We start from the raw sequence: 17,123 nt of genomic DNA on the forward strand, positions 1-17,123 counted from the left end.
AGCACTGTTTATTGTTTATCTTAAATGTTTTGATTTTTATAAACCTTTATTTATAATATGCAACATTTACATACAAGCAAGAAATAATACTAATCAAAACAAGTACAGAAACAGTACAAAAACAGTACAAAACAGCGCTAGGGGGTTGTAAACTCAATAAAGTAACTAAAATAGAATGCAAAATATACATATGTAACAAAATGTAAAGCCATAGGCTCACACAAGTTCCGTAAATAATCCAAATTTGGAACACAGCATCATAGTTTTCACAGCTTTTTGGTTGTTAGGGGTAGAGAGCGTTTTAAAGTAGAGTTTTATTTCTTTTTTAAAGGCACAAAAACAGGTCGGGTATTGAGAAATGAATATAAAACTTAGCCAATGGTATAATGAGGTTGCAAAGGTAAAATTCCTTTCCAATTTTTTTCTCATGCTGCGTAAATCCAAATGGCACATCTTTAAAACAAAGCACAGATTTGTCATGAATATTGTCCAAGATGAAGCGACAGATGCCCTGCCATAGTGATGGAGTGCTTTCACAAGTCCAAAACAGGTGGTAACAGTCTCTGGGTGCATGTTACACATGCAGGTAACATCAATGTCCTTCTTGTATCTAACCATCACAGTCTTTACAGGGTAATAACGATGAATGATTTTGAAATAAATCTCTTTGACTTTGTTCATAAGTTAAGAAGAGACCATGTTTTGACCCATCAGATGTCATTCACAACATTATTCCAGAGCGCAATTACATAGGAGACAGACACTCAATCATTTTGGAATTTATTTAAAGTTGGACTGTTTACCCACTAATTAAAACAAAGTTTCCCTACAGGAGTGTCAAGTGGATCATTCACAATTGTAACGGCAGAAAGAGGAAATGAGTAAACCCTGTACAACATAACAACACCTGATGGAATGGCATCAAATACAATGGCAAATTGTTTGGGAGTCACAGGGACCTTAAAATGGTTGAGAAATTATTGGTAATTAAAAAGTTTACCTTCCTTATTGAAAAGCTGACTCACAAAAATAAAACCTTTCTTGAACCAATTGTTGAGGAAAAGAGATTTCCTTTTGTAACATATGTCTTTATTGTTCCAGATGAAGTATTTCGTAGGTGAGAAACTGTGCTTGTGGAGAAGAGACCATGCCAGAAGGGCTTGTTTGTGATGAAAATGCATAATTATGAGATACAAATGTGTAATCCCTTTGCTCCCTGTTCTGGTGTTTTACAGACTTAGTCTGTAAAAACTGTTGCCTAGATCTAACTCAATAAAAATAAGGCAACATTTTCCAAGCAATTTTTGTTAGTTTAGTCAACTAATTGGTATTTTGAGTAAGTAGAACTTAATAATATGCATTTCGATTTATGCAAAAAGATTAAGTTGCGTTTACAGAAAAAGCCAAGAAATTGAGTACAATCAATTTAAAAAATATCAGCATATTACACACACAAGACTTAATTAAAATAAGTAACATTTAAATGAAAAAATAATTTTTGTACTCAATTTTATTAATTTTGACCAACTTACCCTTTCTTTGTTTTGAAAATGGAAACTGCTTAAAATAATTACTTTGAATAATAATACAAAAATCAAGACATATCAAATTCCAACCTTTATTAAATCATTACCATATAAAAACAGTGGCAATGAGCTGGACAGTATGAACAGTCAACGTCCATATAATACAAGAATGCATGACCTCAACTTTTTAAAGTGCTGTATAGAACACCTTCACAGTAGTTTTCTTTTTTTAACCGTATACATATTAAAACATTTTCACAAGCCATATCCAAACCTGTCAATAAGCTGGACAGTATTAACAGTCAAGAACATCAGTATTTAGTGCATAAAAGAATGCATGACCTCAGCATCTCAAGTTTTACTTAGAACATTCACAGTACAGTTTCTTGCTAAAACAATTTAACATTAAGATTATCTGTACTTCTGTAATAATTCACAAGCAGAACACCTTCACAGTAGTGTCTTTCAGTGTGTATATTTTGAAACATTTTAACTTAAACAACTCACAGATCCCTCCTTCTGACCAGCTGGAGCTTCACAGTGGGGCAATTTAGTGTGTATAGAACATAAAAAAAACTTAATTTACACACCAGAAACGATGACCTGGAGCTTTGTATAAAACCTGAACAGGACAAACAGTTACCACATTCTGAAGAATTCCACTCAATGAACAATGTATAATGATTTTGAACAGACACAAGAAAATAGCTGTTCAAAAGTGCAAGCTGACAGTCATGGCTCACTGCCTAAGCTAGAAGCTTGTTTTTGAGAGTCATGAATTTGGGGGTTGGTTTTGGGCGCAGTGTGTCAAGTCCCACAAAAAGTCTTTGAAACACCTCAAATGTTTTGGAAAGTTTGGATGGATACTCAAGATTAAGTGCATACGTCAACCCCAGAATTAGGCAGCATGCTTTGGCCAGGTTTCCAAGATGAGTAAGGACCGGTACTCCCTCAATGATGATTCCTACTGCATTTGGCTCACGACAGATGTAGATGCTCATATTCTTCATTTCCAGGTCCTCATGAACAGTGGTCTCTGCAGTTCCCTTTGAGATACAAAAACAGTAATTAAAAAAACAAACATCTAATTTTATATTTACAGTAATATAAGTTGTGTGATTTAATTCAGATAATGATTACTTTTGTGAAGACCATTTTGAAAACTTTTGAATTCTAATTTGAGATCTTGTACATTAAACTTGGTACAATAGATGCATTTCCAGCCACATGTTTTTTATTGGCATTTCTAATTTGCATATAAAAAACCTGAATAGAACCACCAGAAATTAAAACAAACATATATATATATATATATATATATATATATATATATATATATATATATGTATATATATATATATACATACATACATACATACATATATATATATATATACATACATATATATATACATATATATATATATATACACATACATATATATACATACATATATACATACATACATACATACAAATATATATATATATATATATATATATATATATATATATATATATATATATAAATAAATATAAATATATATATATATATATATATATATATATATATATATATATATAAATATATATATATATATATATATATATATATATATATGTCTTAATAAGGTTATCCAAAAAATAGTGCTCGATACCGTAGTAGAGCGCAATATATGTATGTGTGGGAAAAAATCACAAGACTACTTCATCTCTACAGGCCTGTTTCATGAGGGGTTCCCTCAATCATCAGGAGATTTTTTCCCACACATATACCGTTATATATATATATATGTATATATATATACACAGGTAAAAGCCAGTAAATTAGAATATTTTGAAAAACTTGATTTATTTCAGTAATTGCATTCAAAAGGTGTAACTTGTACATTATATTTATTCATTGCACACAGACTGATGCATTCAAATGTTTATTTCATTTAATTTTGATGATTTGAAGTGGCAACAAATGAAAATCCAAAATTCCGTGTGTCACAAAATTAGAATATTACTTAAGGCTAATACAAAAAAGGGATTTTTAGAAATGTTGGCCAACTGAAAAGTATGAAAATGAAAAATATGAGCATGTACAATACTCAATACTTGGTTGGAGCTCCTTTTGCCTCAATTACTGCGTTAATGCGGCGTGGCATGGAGTCGATGAGTTTCTGGCACTGCTCAGGTGTTATGAGAGCCCAGGTTGCTCTGATAGTGGCCTTCAACTCTTCTGCGTTTTTGGGTCTGGCATTCTGCATCTTCCTTTTCACAATACCCCACAGATTTTCTATGGGGCTAAGGTCAGGGGAGTTGGCGGGCCAATTTAGAACAGAAATACCATGGTCCGTAAACCAGGCACGGGTAGATTTTGCGCTGTGTGCAGGCGCCAAGTCCTGTTGGAACTTGAAATCTCCATCTCCATAGAGCAGGTCAGCAGCAGGAAGCATGAAGTGCTCTAAAACTTGCTGGTAGACGGCTGCTTTGACCCTGGATCTCAGGAAACAGAGTGGACCGACACCAGCAGATGACATGGCACCCCAAACCATCACTGATGGTGGAAACTTTACACTAGACTTCAGGCAACGTGGATCCTGTGCCTCTCCTGTCTTCCTCCAGACTCTGGGACCTCGATTTCCAAAGGAAATGCAAAATTTGCATGGTTGGGTGATGGTTTGGGGTGCCATGTCATCTGCTGGTGTCGGTCCACTCTGTTTCCTGAGATCCAGGGTCAAAGCAGCCGTCTACCAGCAAGTTTTAGAGCACTTCATGCTTCCTGCTGCTGACCTGCTCTATGGAGATGGAGATTTCAAGTTCCAACAGGACTTGGCGCCTGCACACAGCGCAAAATCTACCCGTGCCTGGTTTACGGACCATAATATTTCTGTTCTAAATTGGCCCGCCAACTCCCCTGACCTTAGCCCCATAGAAAATCTGTGGGGTATTGTGAAAAGGAAGATGCAGAATGCCAGACCCAAAAACGCAGAAGAGTTGAAGGCCACTATCAGAGCAACCTGGGCTCTCATAACACCTGAGCAGTGCCAGAAACTCATCGACTCCATGCCACGCCGCATTAACGCAGTAATTGAGGCAAAAGGAGCTCCAACCAAGTATTGAGTATTGTACATGCTCATATTTTTCATTTTCATACTTTTCAGTTGGCCAACATTTCTAAAAATCCCTTTTTTGTATTAGCCTTAAGTAATATTCTAATTTTGTGACACACGGAATTTTGGATTTTCATTTGTTGCCACTTCAAATCATCAAAATTAAATGAAATAAACATTTGAATGCATCAGTCTGTGTGCAATGAATAAATATAATGTACAAGTTACACCTTTTGAATGCAATTACTGAAATAAATCAAGTTTTTCAAAATATTCTAATTTACTGGCTTTTACCTGTATATATATATATATATATATATATATATATATATATATATATATATATATATATATATATATATATATATATATATATATATATATATATATATATATATATATATATATATATGTATATATATATATATATATATATATAAATGTTTTAATGCTTGTTCAAGGGGAGTATTTTTTGTTTGCATTGTTTTTTTAGGGCAAACAGAAACACAAGACAGAAAGGCATCACTCTGTGGTGCTATGCTAGTTGGCTATCCTGGGGTTCTTGCCAACTAGCTGCATGCTCGACCTCCACCTGACAACTGCTGGTTCAGTCAGTTCACATAAAAGTAAACCCAATTTAAGCTTGTACATCAGACTGATCCAAACCTGCTTTTAAACAATACTTACAGTAGTCAGAGATTAGCTCCTGTCCACTCTCTCCCATGTACTCTATGAGGCATCTCACAGTCACATCTCTCTTCTTCACTGCAGAGGCACTTGGGTCCTAGAGTTAAGAGAAGAATAATAAATAAATGAATTTTGTTGGCAATTTTACTCCAAATCTGTGATACCGTTATTAGAGCATGATTACAGATTCAGTTTAAACTTTTAAACCACTTTTAACCCACCTGTATCAGTTCCATCAACAAGTTCTTGATGCGCTGCAGTCACTCCTCCTTTTGCACTGAAGAGCTCCAGGAGTTTTGGCGTGTACCTGTCCAGTTGGGACATAAATGTTGATTCCAGTGGAACAGCAGTGCACCTTAGGAACGCTTCATTAATCTGTAAGACAGCAAATGTTGACTGTTACTGATATTAAGGGTATTAGTATACATTTTCAGGCAAAAAGTAAGTCTAGTATGTCATGTCCAAGTCACAATGGAAACTTGGTCAGGAAAAATAGAACGATAATAGAATAGAATAGAAGATATTCTACGAGTCGGTGGTGGCAGGCGCCTTCTTGTATGCCATGGCCTGCTGGGGCAGCGGGCTGAGAGAGAGGGACGCAAACAGACTGGACAAGTTGGTAGAGAAGGCCAATAACGTGGTGGGAGTGGAGTTAGACTCTCTGGCGGTGGTGTCAGAGAGGAGAAGTCTAGCATCTTGACAGATGAGAGCGAAGGGATGTATAAGAGCATGGGCAACCTACATGAATGCAAGGCAAGGAATGGCTGTGTCCAAAGGTCCCATGGTGCAGTCTGTAATGCTTTAAAATGTCACTCTTGGTTGGTACAACAGTGCTGCACAACTTACAGGGCCATCCCATCTGTCATTGGAGAGAGAGAACAAAAAAGACAAGTTATGGTTCATGTCTAACCTCTTGGATATATAAGCCTGATGAGAGCCCTTTATATCTGTTTTTTTTTACACCCTAATATACTCATTTGCAGTATTTCCTCTAGATTTTTTTGTAGCCACGGTGGTCTAAGTTGGTAACCTAGCAACAGTAGGGGGTACGGGGCATGCCCCCACGGAAGTATAAATTTGAAAATGTACCCTTTAAATGGTGACTACTGGTGAGATTTTTGGGGGGGGGGGGGGGGGGGATGTTGAGATTGAGACTTACACAATGAGTGTTATTCTTACAAGAGTAGCGTTTTGCCTAGGAGTGTGCATGGACAGCAGGTCTGAGTGGGCTTCAGATAGCTCTGTCAAGTGTATCTAGCTAGCTGCTAGCAACTTTGAATGCAAGCTAGTTAAGCAGCTTTAATGTGGCTGCTTATAAACTGAAGAATAAAATATTAAACTACCACGCAAAGAAAACGCTAATTATAAACTTCACAGCTATAAACAATGTTTGGTTGAAGTTAATGAGCTGTTGGAGGTAAGAGCACATTCGAAATGGCGGTCGGCGGGAAAAGTAGTAAACTAAATATAACATTGAACCATGCTTTTGAAAATGTATACATTTAAATCCTGGCAAATACTGACTTTTAACAATATAAATTGTTACTTACATGAGTTCGGTAAAGTGTTTTCCTTGGGCTACGTGAAGAAACGTGTCTGGGCTTGTTCTTCCACAGCTGCATGCAGGTGGGCGGGTTCTGACGTTTTAGGTCTGATATAAACCTTTGAACTGAGTTTTGCTAAATCAATTTATGTTGGAAGTCCAATAAAATTAATTTTATCACATAAAAAAGTAAGTTACGAAAATATTCACACTTTTTGCTTATAGATAACTCAAAAACTCTAAAAATAAAAATAAATTGATTTATTGGAATAAATATACTTTTAAAAATAAAGTAGAATGGACAATACCACTGAAAGAGTTTTTACAGTGTTAGTAAAGTAGACTGTGGTGACTTCACTCCTACCGGCTGGTGTGGGGTGGTAGTACACAACTGAAAGGCCATACTGTGATTTATTTTTCTGAAAACTATTAGAATTTTATGGAAGCCCTGAAAGAAAATACCATGGTAAGTCATAAATATGAGATACAAATTTTAAATTATGAGATAAGAAGGCATCAATATGACATTAAAAAAAAAACATGATCATGAGATATGAAGTAAAAAAAGATGGCTACTCCTCTAACACCTTACTGGACATGTGATGTCCTTAATCCAGTTTTGCTTTCTTCAAACAATAATGAGCATATTATCAAGGGCCCATTCTCCCATGTGCTTAAGTGAAAAAAGATGCACAGTTGTGTGGATTCTGACTTAGCAGCATCCTCCATCACTCACATTTTTTAGTTGCATCCAAGATGGACCAACCCCTAAATGTGGTCATTCCCAGTCAAATCTGGCCTTCCTCGGATCTCCCATCAACTTAAGTACTTCTGTTTTTACATGCCTCTAAAGCTGGAATAAGTCCAGCACCCCAGGAAGCTGAATCATTATAAGACAGTGAAGTTTAGATGCAGTGTACAATATATACAAACCCCAAAACCAGTGAAGTTGGCACGTTGTGTAATTCGTAAATAAAAACAGAATACAATGATTTGGAAATCCTTCTCAACTTACATTCAATTGAATAAACTGCAAAGACAAGATATTTAATATTCAAACTGAGAAACGTAATTTAAAAAAAAAAAAATCATTAACTTAGAATTTATTGGCACAGCGGCATTTTTACCACTGTGTTACATGGCCTTTCCTTTTAACAACACTCAGTAAACGTTTGGCAACTGAGGAGACCAATTTTAGAAGCTTTTCAGGTGGAATTCTTTCCCATTCTTGCTTAAGTTGTTCAACAGTCCGAGGTCTCCGTTGTGGTATTTTAGGCTTCATATTGCGCCACACATTTTCAATGGGAGACAGGTCTGGACCACAGGCAGGCCAGTCTAGTACCCGCACTCTTTTACGATGAAGCCACGCTATTCTAACTTGTGCAGAATGTGGCATTGTCTTTTTGATTGATTGATTGAGACTTTTATTAGTAGGTTGCACAGTGAAGTACATATTCCGTACAATTGACCACTAAATGGTAACACTCAAATAAGTTTTTCAACTTGTTTAAGTCGGGGTCCACTTAAATTGATTCATGATACAGATATATACTATCAGATATACTATCATCATAATACAGTCATCACACAAGATAATCATCAGGGTGTATACATTGAATCTTGCTGAAATAAGCAGGGGTGTCCATGATAACGTTGCTTGGATGGCAACATATGTTGCTCCAAAACCTGTATGTACCTTTCAGCATTCATGGTGCCTTCACAGATGTGTAAGTTACCCATGTCTTGGGCACTAATACACCCCCATACAATAACAGATGTTGGCTTTTCAACTTTGCGCCTATAACAATTCGGATGGTTCTTTTCCTCTTTGGTCCGGAGGACACGACGTCCACATTTTCCAACTAACAATTTGAAATGTGGACTCATCACACCACAGAACACTTTTCCACTTTGTATCAGTCCATCTTAGATGAGCTCGGGCCCAGCGAAGCCGCCGGCATTTCTGGGTGTTAAAAATGGCTTTGGCTTTGCATAGTAGAGTTTTAACTTGCACTTACAGATGTAGCGACAAACTGTAGTTACTGACAGTGGTTTTCTGAAATGTTCCTGAGCGCATGTGTTGATATCCTTTACACACTGATGTCGGTTTTTGATGCAGTATCGCCCGAGGGATCGAAGATCCGTAATATCATCGCTAACATGCAGTGATTTCTCCAGATTTTCTGAACCTTTTGATGATATTACGGACCGTAGATGGTGAAATCCCTAAATTCCTTGCAATAGCTCGTTGAGAAATGTTGTTCTTAAACTGTTCGACAATTTGCTCACGCATTTGTTCACAAAGTGGTGACCCTCGCCCCATCCTTGTTTGTGAATGACTGAGCATTTCATGGAAGTTGCTTTTATACCCACTCATGGAACCCACCTGTTCCCAATTAGCCTGTTCACCTGTGGCATGTTCCAAATAAGTGTTTGATGACCATTCCTCAACTTTCTCAGTCTTTTTTGCCACTTGTGCCAGCTTTTTTGAAACATGTTGCAGGCATCAAATTCCAAATGAGCTAATATTTGCAAAAAATAACAAAGTTTACCAGTTCGAACGTTAAGTATCTTGTCTTTGCAGTCTACTCAATTGAATACAGGTTGAAAATAATTTGCAAATCATTGTATTTTGTTTTTATCTACGATTTACACAACGTGCCAACTTCACTGGTTTTGGGGTTTGTACATTAGTATAAGGCCTTTTCAAATTTAAATCTTATCTTTTTCATGGATTTCAATGACATTCGCCAGTGTTAGTAAAATTATATGTGCCATGATTTTCAGGCACCCTAAAAAAAGGATAGAGAAAAAAAAGCAACTTATTGACTACAACGTTGGACTACAATGGCGGAATCGCGCAAAGCTCTTCAGGTAAAACTTTACCATATGTGGAGACATTTGCTGATGTCACCAATTGGAAAAACGTCACAAGTTGGGCAAACTTATACAGATCCCAAATACACAAAAACAGGTACCAATAGGTCAGAACATATGTTTTTGCAAATTAGATCCCCTGTAAAGGTGAACAAAAGATTCACTCAGTGCCCTTTCTCCCGCTTGCGCTTGAAGTTACGCACATTCCTTTTATTTGAATCCTCCCATCAGCCCACATGGACATACCCACCCCGTGTAAGTTAAGTCTGCAATCAAAGTGGGCTCACTAATATGAGGTGGATTTTGACGATTCTTGGTTGCATGAAAATCATGGAATAGGAAAATCTCCTAACACTTCATCCTAAGCCATTCAAAAGGATAAAACAATTGAAAAGGCTGTATCAATTCAGGCAGTGCCATGGCGATGTAGTGTGTGTATGCACACTACAATAGCTTCTTCTCCCTGCATTGGCTGGGTGTGAGCAATGATATGTAGATTCAACTTTATTTACATGTTATTATAACCACCTTGATGTTATTTATGTTGTTAAGAGTTTTGTTCAGTACAAATGTTTGTGAAGCAGTGACGAGTCAGGATGTGCTTAATAGACAGCTCTTTGTGTGTGTGTGTGTGTGTGTGTGTGTGTGTGTGTGTGTGTGTGTGTGTGTGTGTGTGTGTGTGTGTGTGTGTGTGTGTGTGTGTGTGTGTGTGTGTGTGTGTGTGTTTGTGTGTGTGTGTGCGCTTGCACAGGGAAGTGTAACAGTTTGATAATAACTGTCAAAAATAATCAATGGAATCTATTGATACAATGCTATGTTTTATAGATTTGTGTGTGTGCGTGTGTGTGTGTGTGTGTGTGTGTGTGTGTGTGTGTGTGTGTGTGTGTGTGTGTGTGTGTGTGTGTGTGTGTGTGTGTATTTTCTATTAATTATTCACATAGCTCAATGCTCACTGTCCAGATGAAATTTTTGTATTATTGAACGTCTGTTAGTAGGGGTGTGAATCTTTGGGCACCTAACAATTTGATCCGATTACGAATCCTGGGTTGACGATTCAATTCAGAATCGATTCTCGATGCAACTCGATTCAAACCTATTCTTGCAACGTATTATTTGGTATAATAATTATAATTAAACTTTTTCAAACAGGTTACAGGTGAGAAAAGCTCCTTCTGGTTACATGGAGGTGGCCTAAAACATATTTTTTTAAATGTATTTGTACAAAAAGATGTTTACTTTAAATTCAAAATGACTTTTTTTAAATGGAAAAAATAAACGATTCACTAAGGATGACAAAAATAAACAAAAAGGACATGAAAACTTCCCACATTCAAAAAAAGATTTCAAACATAGACACATTTTTTGTTTCATTATCTTTCAAGTGTTGTCCATCACAAATGTTTATCTATTGTTAGTTTTGTTAATAATCTTGGATTATTGCCTGGCAACTTGAGAAACTTTTTAGATCCACTTTTAAAAAGATTATAGAAGCTTGCGTTTATGACTTTCATACTGTTGCCATTAGTTTTTTTGTATCATATTGTTGTTGAAAAACAAACAAACATTAAAATGTTAATGTTTATTTTTTTAATCGATTTTTGAAACATATGTATCAATTTAGAATCGGCATGAATACGAATTGCAATTCGGGTGTGAATCGATTTTTTTATGCACCCCTATCTGTTAGTTCCAGGATGTCCAAACACAGCCAATACACGCGCGCCCACTTCCGATGTGCATTTTGATTTTTGATAGTTAATACATAACGGCATTTTCGGGGCCCATCTTAATGGATGTTTGCAGGTGTCTCAATTAAGGAGATCAGAATAGATTATAGCTTTCTAGTAGTTTATTTTCAAATGTTAGGATGTGTGGTGTATACTGCATCCAAACTTCAAGTGCAATGTAACGTTTTCACCTTCCAGGACAAAGGTACTTAAGTCGATGGGAGAATACGCAGAAGGCCAGATTTGACATGGAACGCCCACATTTAAGGCATGCTCCACCCAAAAGGCACATCTAGGACAACTCAAGTCGAGAGAGAGAATGCTGAGCATCCAGAATCCCTGCAGTTGCGTACCTTTTTTCACTCAAGAAAATTGGAGCATTGGGCCGTAACTTCAATGGTAACAATGCTCTGTATATAGAGCTTTACTATACCGGGAATGACACCCTATAAGTCAGTGTTTTTCAACCACTGTGCCGCGGCACACTAGTGTGCCGTGAGATATTGTCTGGTGTGCCGTGGGAAATTATGTAACTTCACCTAATTGGTCAAAAAAATACTTTTTGCAAATCAATAATTATAATCTGCAAATAATGGGCCGTTGCTCAGTGTCTGTGCTGTGTAGAACTCGGCAGGGTAACCACGTAATACTCCATGCCAGTAGGTGGCAGCAGGTAGTTAATTGCTTTGTAAAAGTCAGTGTCAGTCAGAATGTGTCGGGTGTGACGAGGATGGTTTGTTGTGATCCCAATATGCAGACCACAGCGGGAGGCAGTGTGCAGGTAAAAAAGGTATGTAATGCTTAAACCAAAAATGAACAAAAGGGAAAAGGGAAAGGAAAAGGCAATGGCTATGGCTATGCAAAACGAACTGGCTACAAAGTAAACAGAAACAGAATGCTGGACGACAGCAAAAACTTACGGCGTCCACAAAGTATCCGTACATCAAATCAAATCAAATCAACTTTATTTATAAAGCACATTTAAAATTTACCACAGGGGTAGCCAAAGTGCTGTACAATGGACAGGTTAAAAGATAAAACGAGTACCCAGCAAACACAACACAATACAAACAGAACACGATAAAAAATAAATAAATAAAAATAGAATAAATAAAAACATAAAAACATAAAAACAGGTTCACAGCAGGTGTATTATGGGGCGCCATTGCAGGATGGATATCACTCAGTGTTAAAAGCCATGGAATAAAAGTATGTTTTTAAGAGAGATTTAAAAACAGGAAGACATGACATGACAATCAACAATGTCCACACAAAGAAGGACAGCAACAACTTAAATAGCCAACACAAAACATGTGCTCAAAGGAAGACATGAAACTGCTACATGAAAACACCAACAAAACAGGAAGGGCCACCAAAATAACAGCGCAAGACAAGAACTAAAGCACTTCACACAGGAAAACACCCAACAAACTCAAAATAAGGCACGACGACCTGGTGGAGTTTCATTTTTTTTAACGTTTTTTGCTGGTGGTGTGCCTCTGTATTTTTTAATGACAAAAATGTGCCTTGCCTCAAAAAAGGTTGAAAATCACTGCTATAAGTGCTTTACATTAAACAACACATTCACACAAAGGTGTTTTCCACAACTCAGGAGAAGTTAGGTGTCTTGCTCAGAACACCTCAACGTAAGCTCTCCAGGCCAGGATCAAACTGGTAACCCTCCAGTTACAAGACGACCACTGTACCCACTGAGCCATGCCGCCCCACTGCAGTAGGGTGATGGAATGAAACCCCATCACCCACTAGACCTTTGTGATATTAAAGAACAAACAAGTTTTGTAAAACATCAAACTACCCTGCTCCGTTTGGACGTGCCTAAAGAAAGCAATGCTTCAGGGTAGGTGGGCGCGGCCTGTTCATTCATAACAAAGTAGAGTGGGGGTATATGAGTGGATACATTCAGGAGTTCTCACATTGTCAGGAACGTCATCTTTCACTGCTGCAGTCATGACCTGCCCGACCAGCGGATTCCAACTCCTCGTAGTCCTGCTATTCCTGAGCGGGAGCTGCACGGCCGTCTCCAATGACGCCAGAGAGTCCGCTGGTGCTCAGCCGGTCCACATCGCCCAGGAAGAACCGCCCCGGGATGATGCGAACCAGGCGAGGAATGGTGGCAAACAGCAGTCTGAACTCGTCCACGATGGTGAGTGGAAAGCAATTGAACACACGTAGCAAAGGTGGATGCTTTCAGTTATTGATCAAATGTTGTAATCGGAATTCTTATAATGTAGAACATTTTATTTAATGGTGTGGAAACATGTATTTTATTTTGATGGGACATTTTTTGGGGAAATGTAGAATTCTGGTAAAAGTGGTCATTTCAAAGACGTTGATGCTGGAATTGGGTTGAGAAACGTGAAAGCAGTAAGAATTTGTGACAATTGTAAAATGTGGAATTTCATAAAAAGTGGGAATCTCTGAAAAAGTAAAAAATGGGAATTATTTAAAGTGTAAAATCGACAGCCTGAATGTCCCGATTGGGAGGAATGTGTTGATTTTTGGAATAAGTTGAAAAATGTGGAATTAGTACGAATCATATAAAAATCAAATGAAATTTGTGTAACTGAAAATGTGTCATTGATAATGTGAAATTTTGTGAAAAGTGGGATTTTTTTGAGATGTAAAATGTTCCGGGTCAAATGTTTGTTTGGGATTTTCTGGGGGGCTGTGCAATGCTGATAGGCCGAATGTCCCGAATGATCTTAATGTTTTGCTGAGAAATGTGCAACTTGTAGAAATTCCCAATCATTTTGTTGAGGAAAATGTGAGGACTTTTAAAAATGTGCCATCAGATAGCCCTCATGTTCTGACTTAGCTTAACATTTTAATATTGGTTTTGTTGGAATACGTTGAGAAATGTTTGTCTTAAGATATAAGGGGATTTGTGTTTGGAAAATGGGGAATTTTGAGAAAAGTGGTAATCTTTGGGATGTGGAATGTTGTTAGACCAATTGTCCCAAAAGTCTAGAGATGTGAGAAACTCGAAAAAAAGGTCCATTTATTTTAAATGAGAATTTTGTTACAAAAATGTGGAATTAAGGAACATTTTTAGAAATGTTTTGGAATGTCTCTAATGATAGCCATAGTGTCCTAAATTGGATTAATGTTTAGATGTTGAAATGGTTTAAATTAGTTAAAAATGTGTTCTAAGAATTCTTAATATATGTGAAATCGGAAAATGTAGAATTTCTGCAAAAGTGGGATTTTTTATCAATGTAAAATTATTAGCCTGAATGTCCTGAATGAATGGAACATTTGGATTTTTGGAATGAGTTGAGAAATGTGGACACATTTTAAAAATGTCCAACTGCAAGGTTGATAGTACAATCAGACTCCTCCGAATCGAATCATCAAATGGGCAGACGGCCCTATAAATTTCTGTTTTGGATGGTTTTGTCACACAAAATGGGCAATTTTGGGAAACATGGGACATTTTTATATGTGGAATATGGTCAATTGAATGTTTTCAGTAAGAGGAATGTTTTCATGTCGGAATGTTTTGAATTGGCTAAGTATCATAGAAATAATAAATTATTTTGTCACGGAAAATGTGGAAGTATGGAAAATGTGTGGATTTTTGGAAATGTGCTAATAGATGAGGATGTGGGAATAGTTTGAATCAGTTCAGAAATGTGGAAGTAGTATGGATTTTTAAGATATAAGAGATTTTGTGTTTGGAAAAAGGGGGATTCAGGAAAGAAATGGGAATTTTTTGTCAGATAGCCAGAATGTCCTGAATTATCTGAATATTTTGATTTTTGGAAGGGTTTGAATCAGTTGAGAAATGTGGAACGAGTAAAAATTCTCAAGATCAAAAGAAATTTGCGTTATGGAAAATGGGGAATTTTGGAGAAAGTGGGATTTTTTTAGGATGTGTAAAAATAGGTTTGAATTTCCTGAATAAGTTGAATGTTCTTGTGTTGGAATGGTTAGAAGTGGTTCAGAAATACAGCATAAGAAATGTGGAACTTGTCATTCAGTTTCATAAAATTTTGGTCTCAAAAATGTGAAATTACAAAACTGGTAATTTTTTTGGAATGTTTCAAAAGATGGCCATCGATCGTGTCCTACTTTTTGATTATGTATGGTTTGTTTGAATTAAATGATGCATGAATTAATTTTTCCTGCCATAGATCTAGACCAGAGCCAGGTGGGCTGCAGGGAGTTGAGGTCCACCAAGTACATTTCAGACGGACAATGCACCAGCATCAACCCCATTAAGGAGCTGGTTTGTGCTGGCGAGTGTCTGCCGGCTCACCTGCTGCCCAACTGGATCGGTGGCAGTCCCACCGGTAGGTTCTGGAGCCGCAGAGAGGCCCAGCAGTGGCGCTGCGTCATCGACCGAACCCGAACTCAGCGTATTTGGCTCCAGTGCCAGGACGGCAGCACCAGGACCTACAAGATAACCGTAGTGACCTCGTGCAAGTGCAAACGCTATTCCAGAGAGCAGAACGACTCCGGACACAAAGACGCCTTGGTGCACGGCGGAAAACAGAAGAGGAAACACAGGCGGGAATAACATCCCGAGGACCAATCTGGTAGTAAATCAGACGAGTAGAAACCATAGCAGCTACACAAGAAACCTCCTGATGACATCCTTAAATGTATACAATACATTATTCAAAGTCGATAGTTTAGTTTTAATGGTTGTGCTATGCATCTGTTAAATAAGCTACTTTTCCAAAGAAATACAGTAGTAGAGTGTCTGACTAGATCTACATGTAATAGAGTGCAGAGCTCACTGAAAGAGGTTGGAAAATGTAAATATGTGTTTGTCAAACATGTTGGTGAGTTAGCAGGCTACTTTTTTTAGTTTGTGAAAGTTGTTGTATGATTCAGAGCAGAACAGGTTGTGACACATGCTGATATCTAGTATAAGCAATAAATACATAGACATTGTTTCAAGAAGGATTTTTTGTCTTCATCAAGACTCATCAAGCGGTTGTCAATTTCACAGATTTGTTCAGCAGTAAAATGGATTAAAGTACAACAGTACAATCGTGGGAAGTCTCTTTAAATAAAGGGGGCGGTATAGCTTGGTTGGTAGAGTGGCCGTGCCATCAACCTGAGTGTTGCAGGTTCGATCCCCGCTTCCTCCACCTTGGGCAAGACACTTTACCCCCACCCACACTGGTTTAAATGTAACTTAGATATTGGGTTTTCACTATGTAAAGTGCTTTGAGTCACTAGAGAAAAGCGCTATATAAATATAATTCACTTCACTAAAGTGTTGCTAGAGCTTGTTTACTTCAGATGTAGTCATTTGTTCAATTTATGTATTCATACTAGTAGGAGCTCCTCAGGGTTCCATGTTAGGTCTTCTCCTTTTAATTATTTGGGCTGTTCAGCAAGTGGCTCGCAAGTTCAGTTAAAAAACTTGTGAGGGTTAGGAGGTCGCTTCTGTAACGCTGACAAAACTAATAGACCAAATTCAAATGTCTACTAAAGAGGATGCGGGTTTTACAGAAAATACAAAATAAGACTGTTAGTGAAGGAAGAAGTCCCACCCCATGGTCTTTAGCTTTCTGGAATGTGGCCCCCAAAGCAATTTATTTTGTCTACTGCACCTCCAAGTCCGAGTCCATGGTTATTGCCCGGAAAAGGGTGGAGTGTCATCTCCGGGTTGGGGAGGAGATCTTGC

At 37.4% G+C, this 17,123-nt stretch overlaps 1 protein-coding gene and 1 long non-coding RNA gene across 2 annotated transcripts; one reads left to right on the plus strand and one right to left on the minus strand.

Moving 5' to 3' along the window:
* Positions 1-1,640: 1,640 nt before the first annotated feature.
* On the minus strand, positions 1,641-6,926 carry LOC140679128 (uncharacterized). The gene is made up of 5 exons (XR_012050702.1): positions 6,865-6,926; positions 6,057-6,173; positions 5,536-5,689; positions 5,315-5,411; positions 1,641-2,572 (listed from the first exon to the last, which is right to left on the minus strand). It is a non-coding gene; the product is annotated as an uncharacterized lncRNA (long non-coding RNA).
* Positions 6,927-13,182: 6,256 nt separating this feature from the next.
* LOC133610051 (sclerostin domain-containing protein 1-like) lies at positions 13,183-16,297 on the plus strand. The gene is made up of 3 exons (XM_061966112.1): positions 13,183-13,319; positions 13,404-13,625; positions 15,616-16,297. The coding sequence occupies exons 1-3, from the start codon at positions 13,310-13,312 to the stop codon at positions 15,999-16,001; spliced, it is 618 nt and encodes a 205-aa protein (XP_061822096.1). The 5' UTR covers positions 13,183-13,309; the 3' UTR covers positions 16,002-16,297.
* Positions 16,298-17,123: the final 826 nt, after the last annotated feature.

Source organism: Nerophis lumbriciformis, linkage group LG11 (genome assembly GCF_033978685.3).
Source record: "Nerophis lumbriciformis linkage group LG11, RoL_Nlum_v2.1, whole genome shotgun sequence".
NCBI classification, from domain to species: Eukaryota; Metazoa; Chordata; class Actinopteri; order Syngnathiformes; family Syngnathidae; genus Nerophis; species Nerophis lumbriciformis.

Coding starts and splice junctions, on each gene's coding strand:
- LOC133610051 (XM_061966112.1), top strand. Junction 13,626..15,615: donor GTCTGAACTCGTCCACGATG/GTGAGTGGAAAG, acceptor TTCCTGCCATAG/ATCTAGACCAGAGCCAGGTG.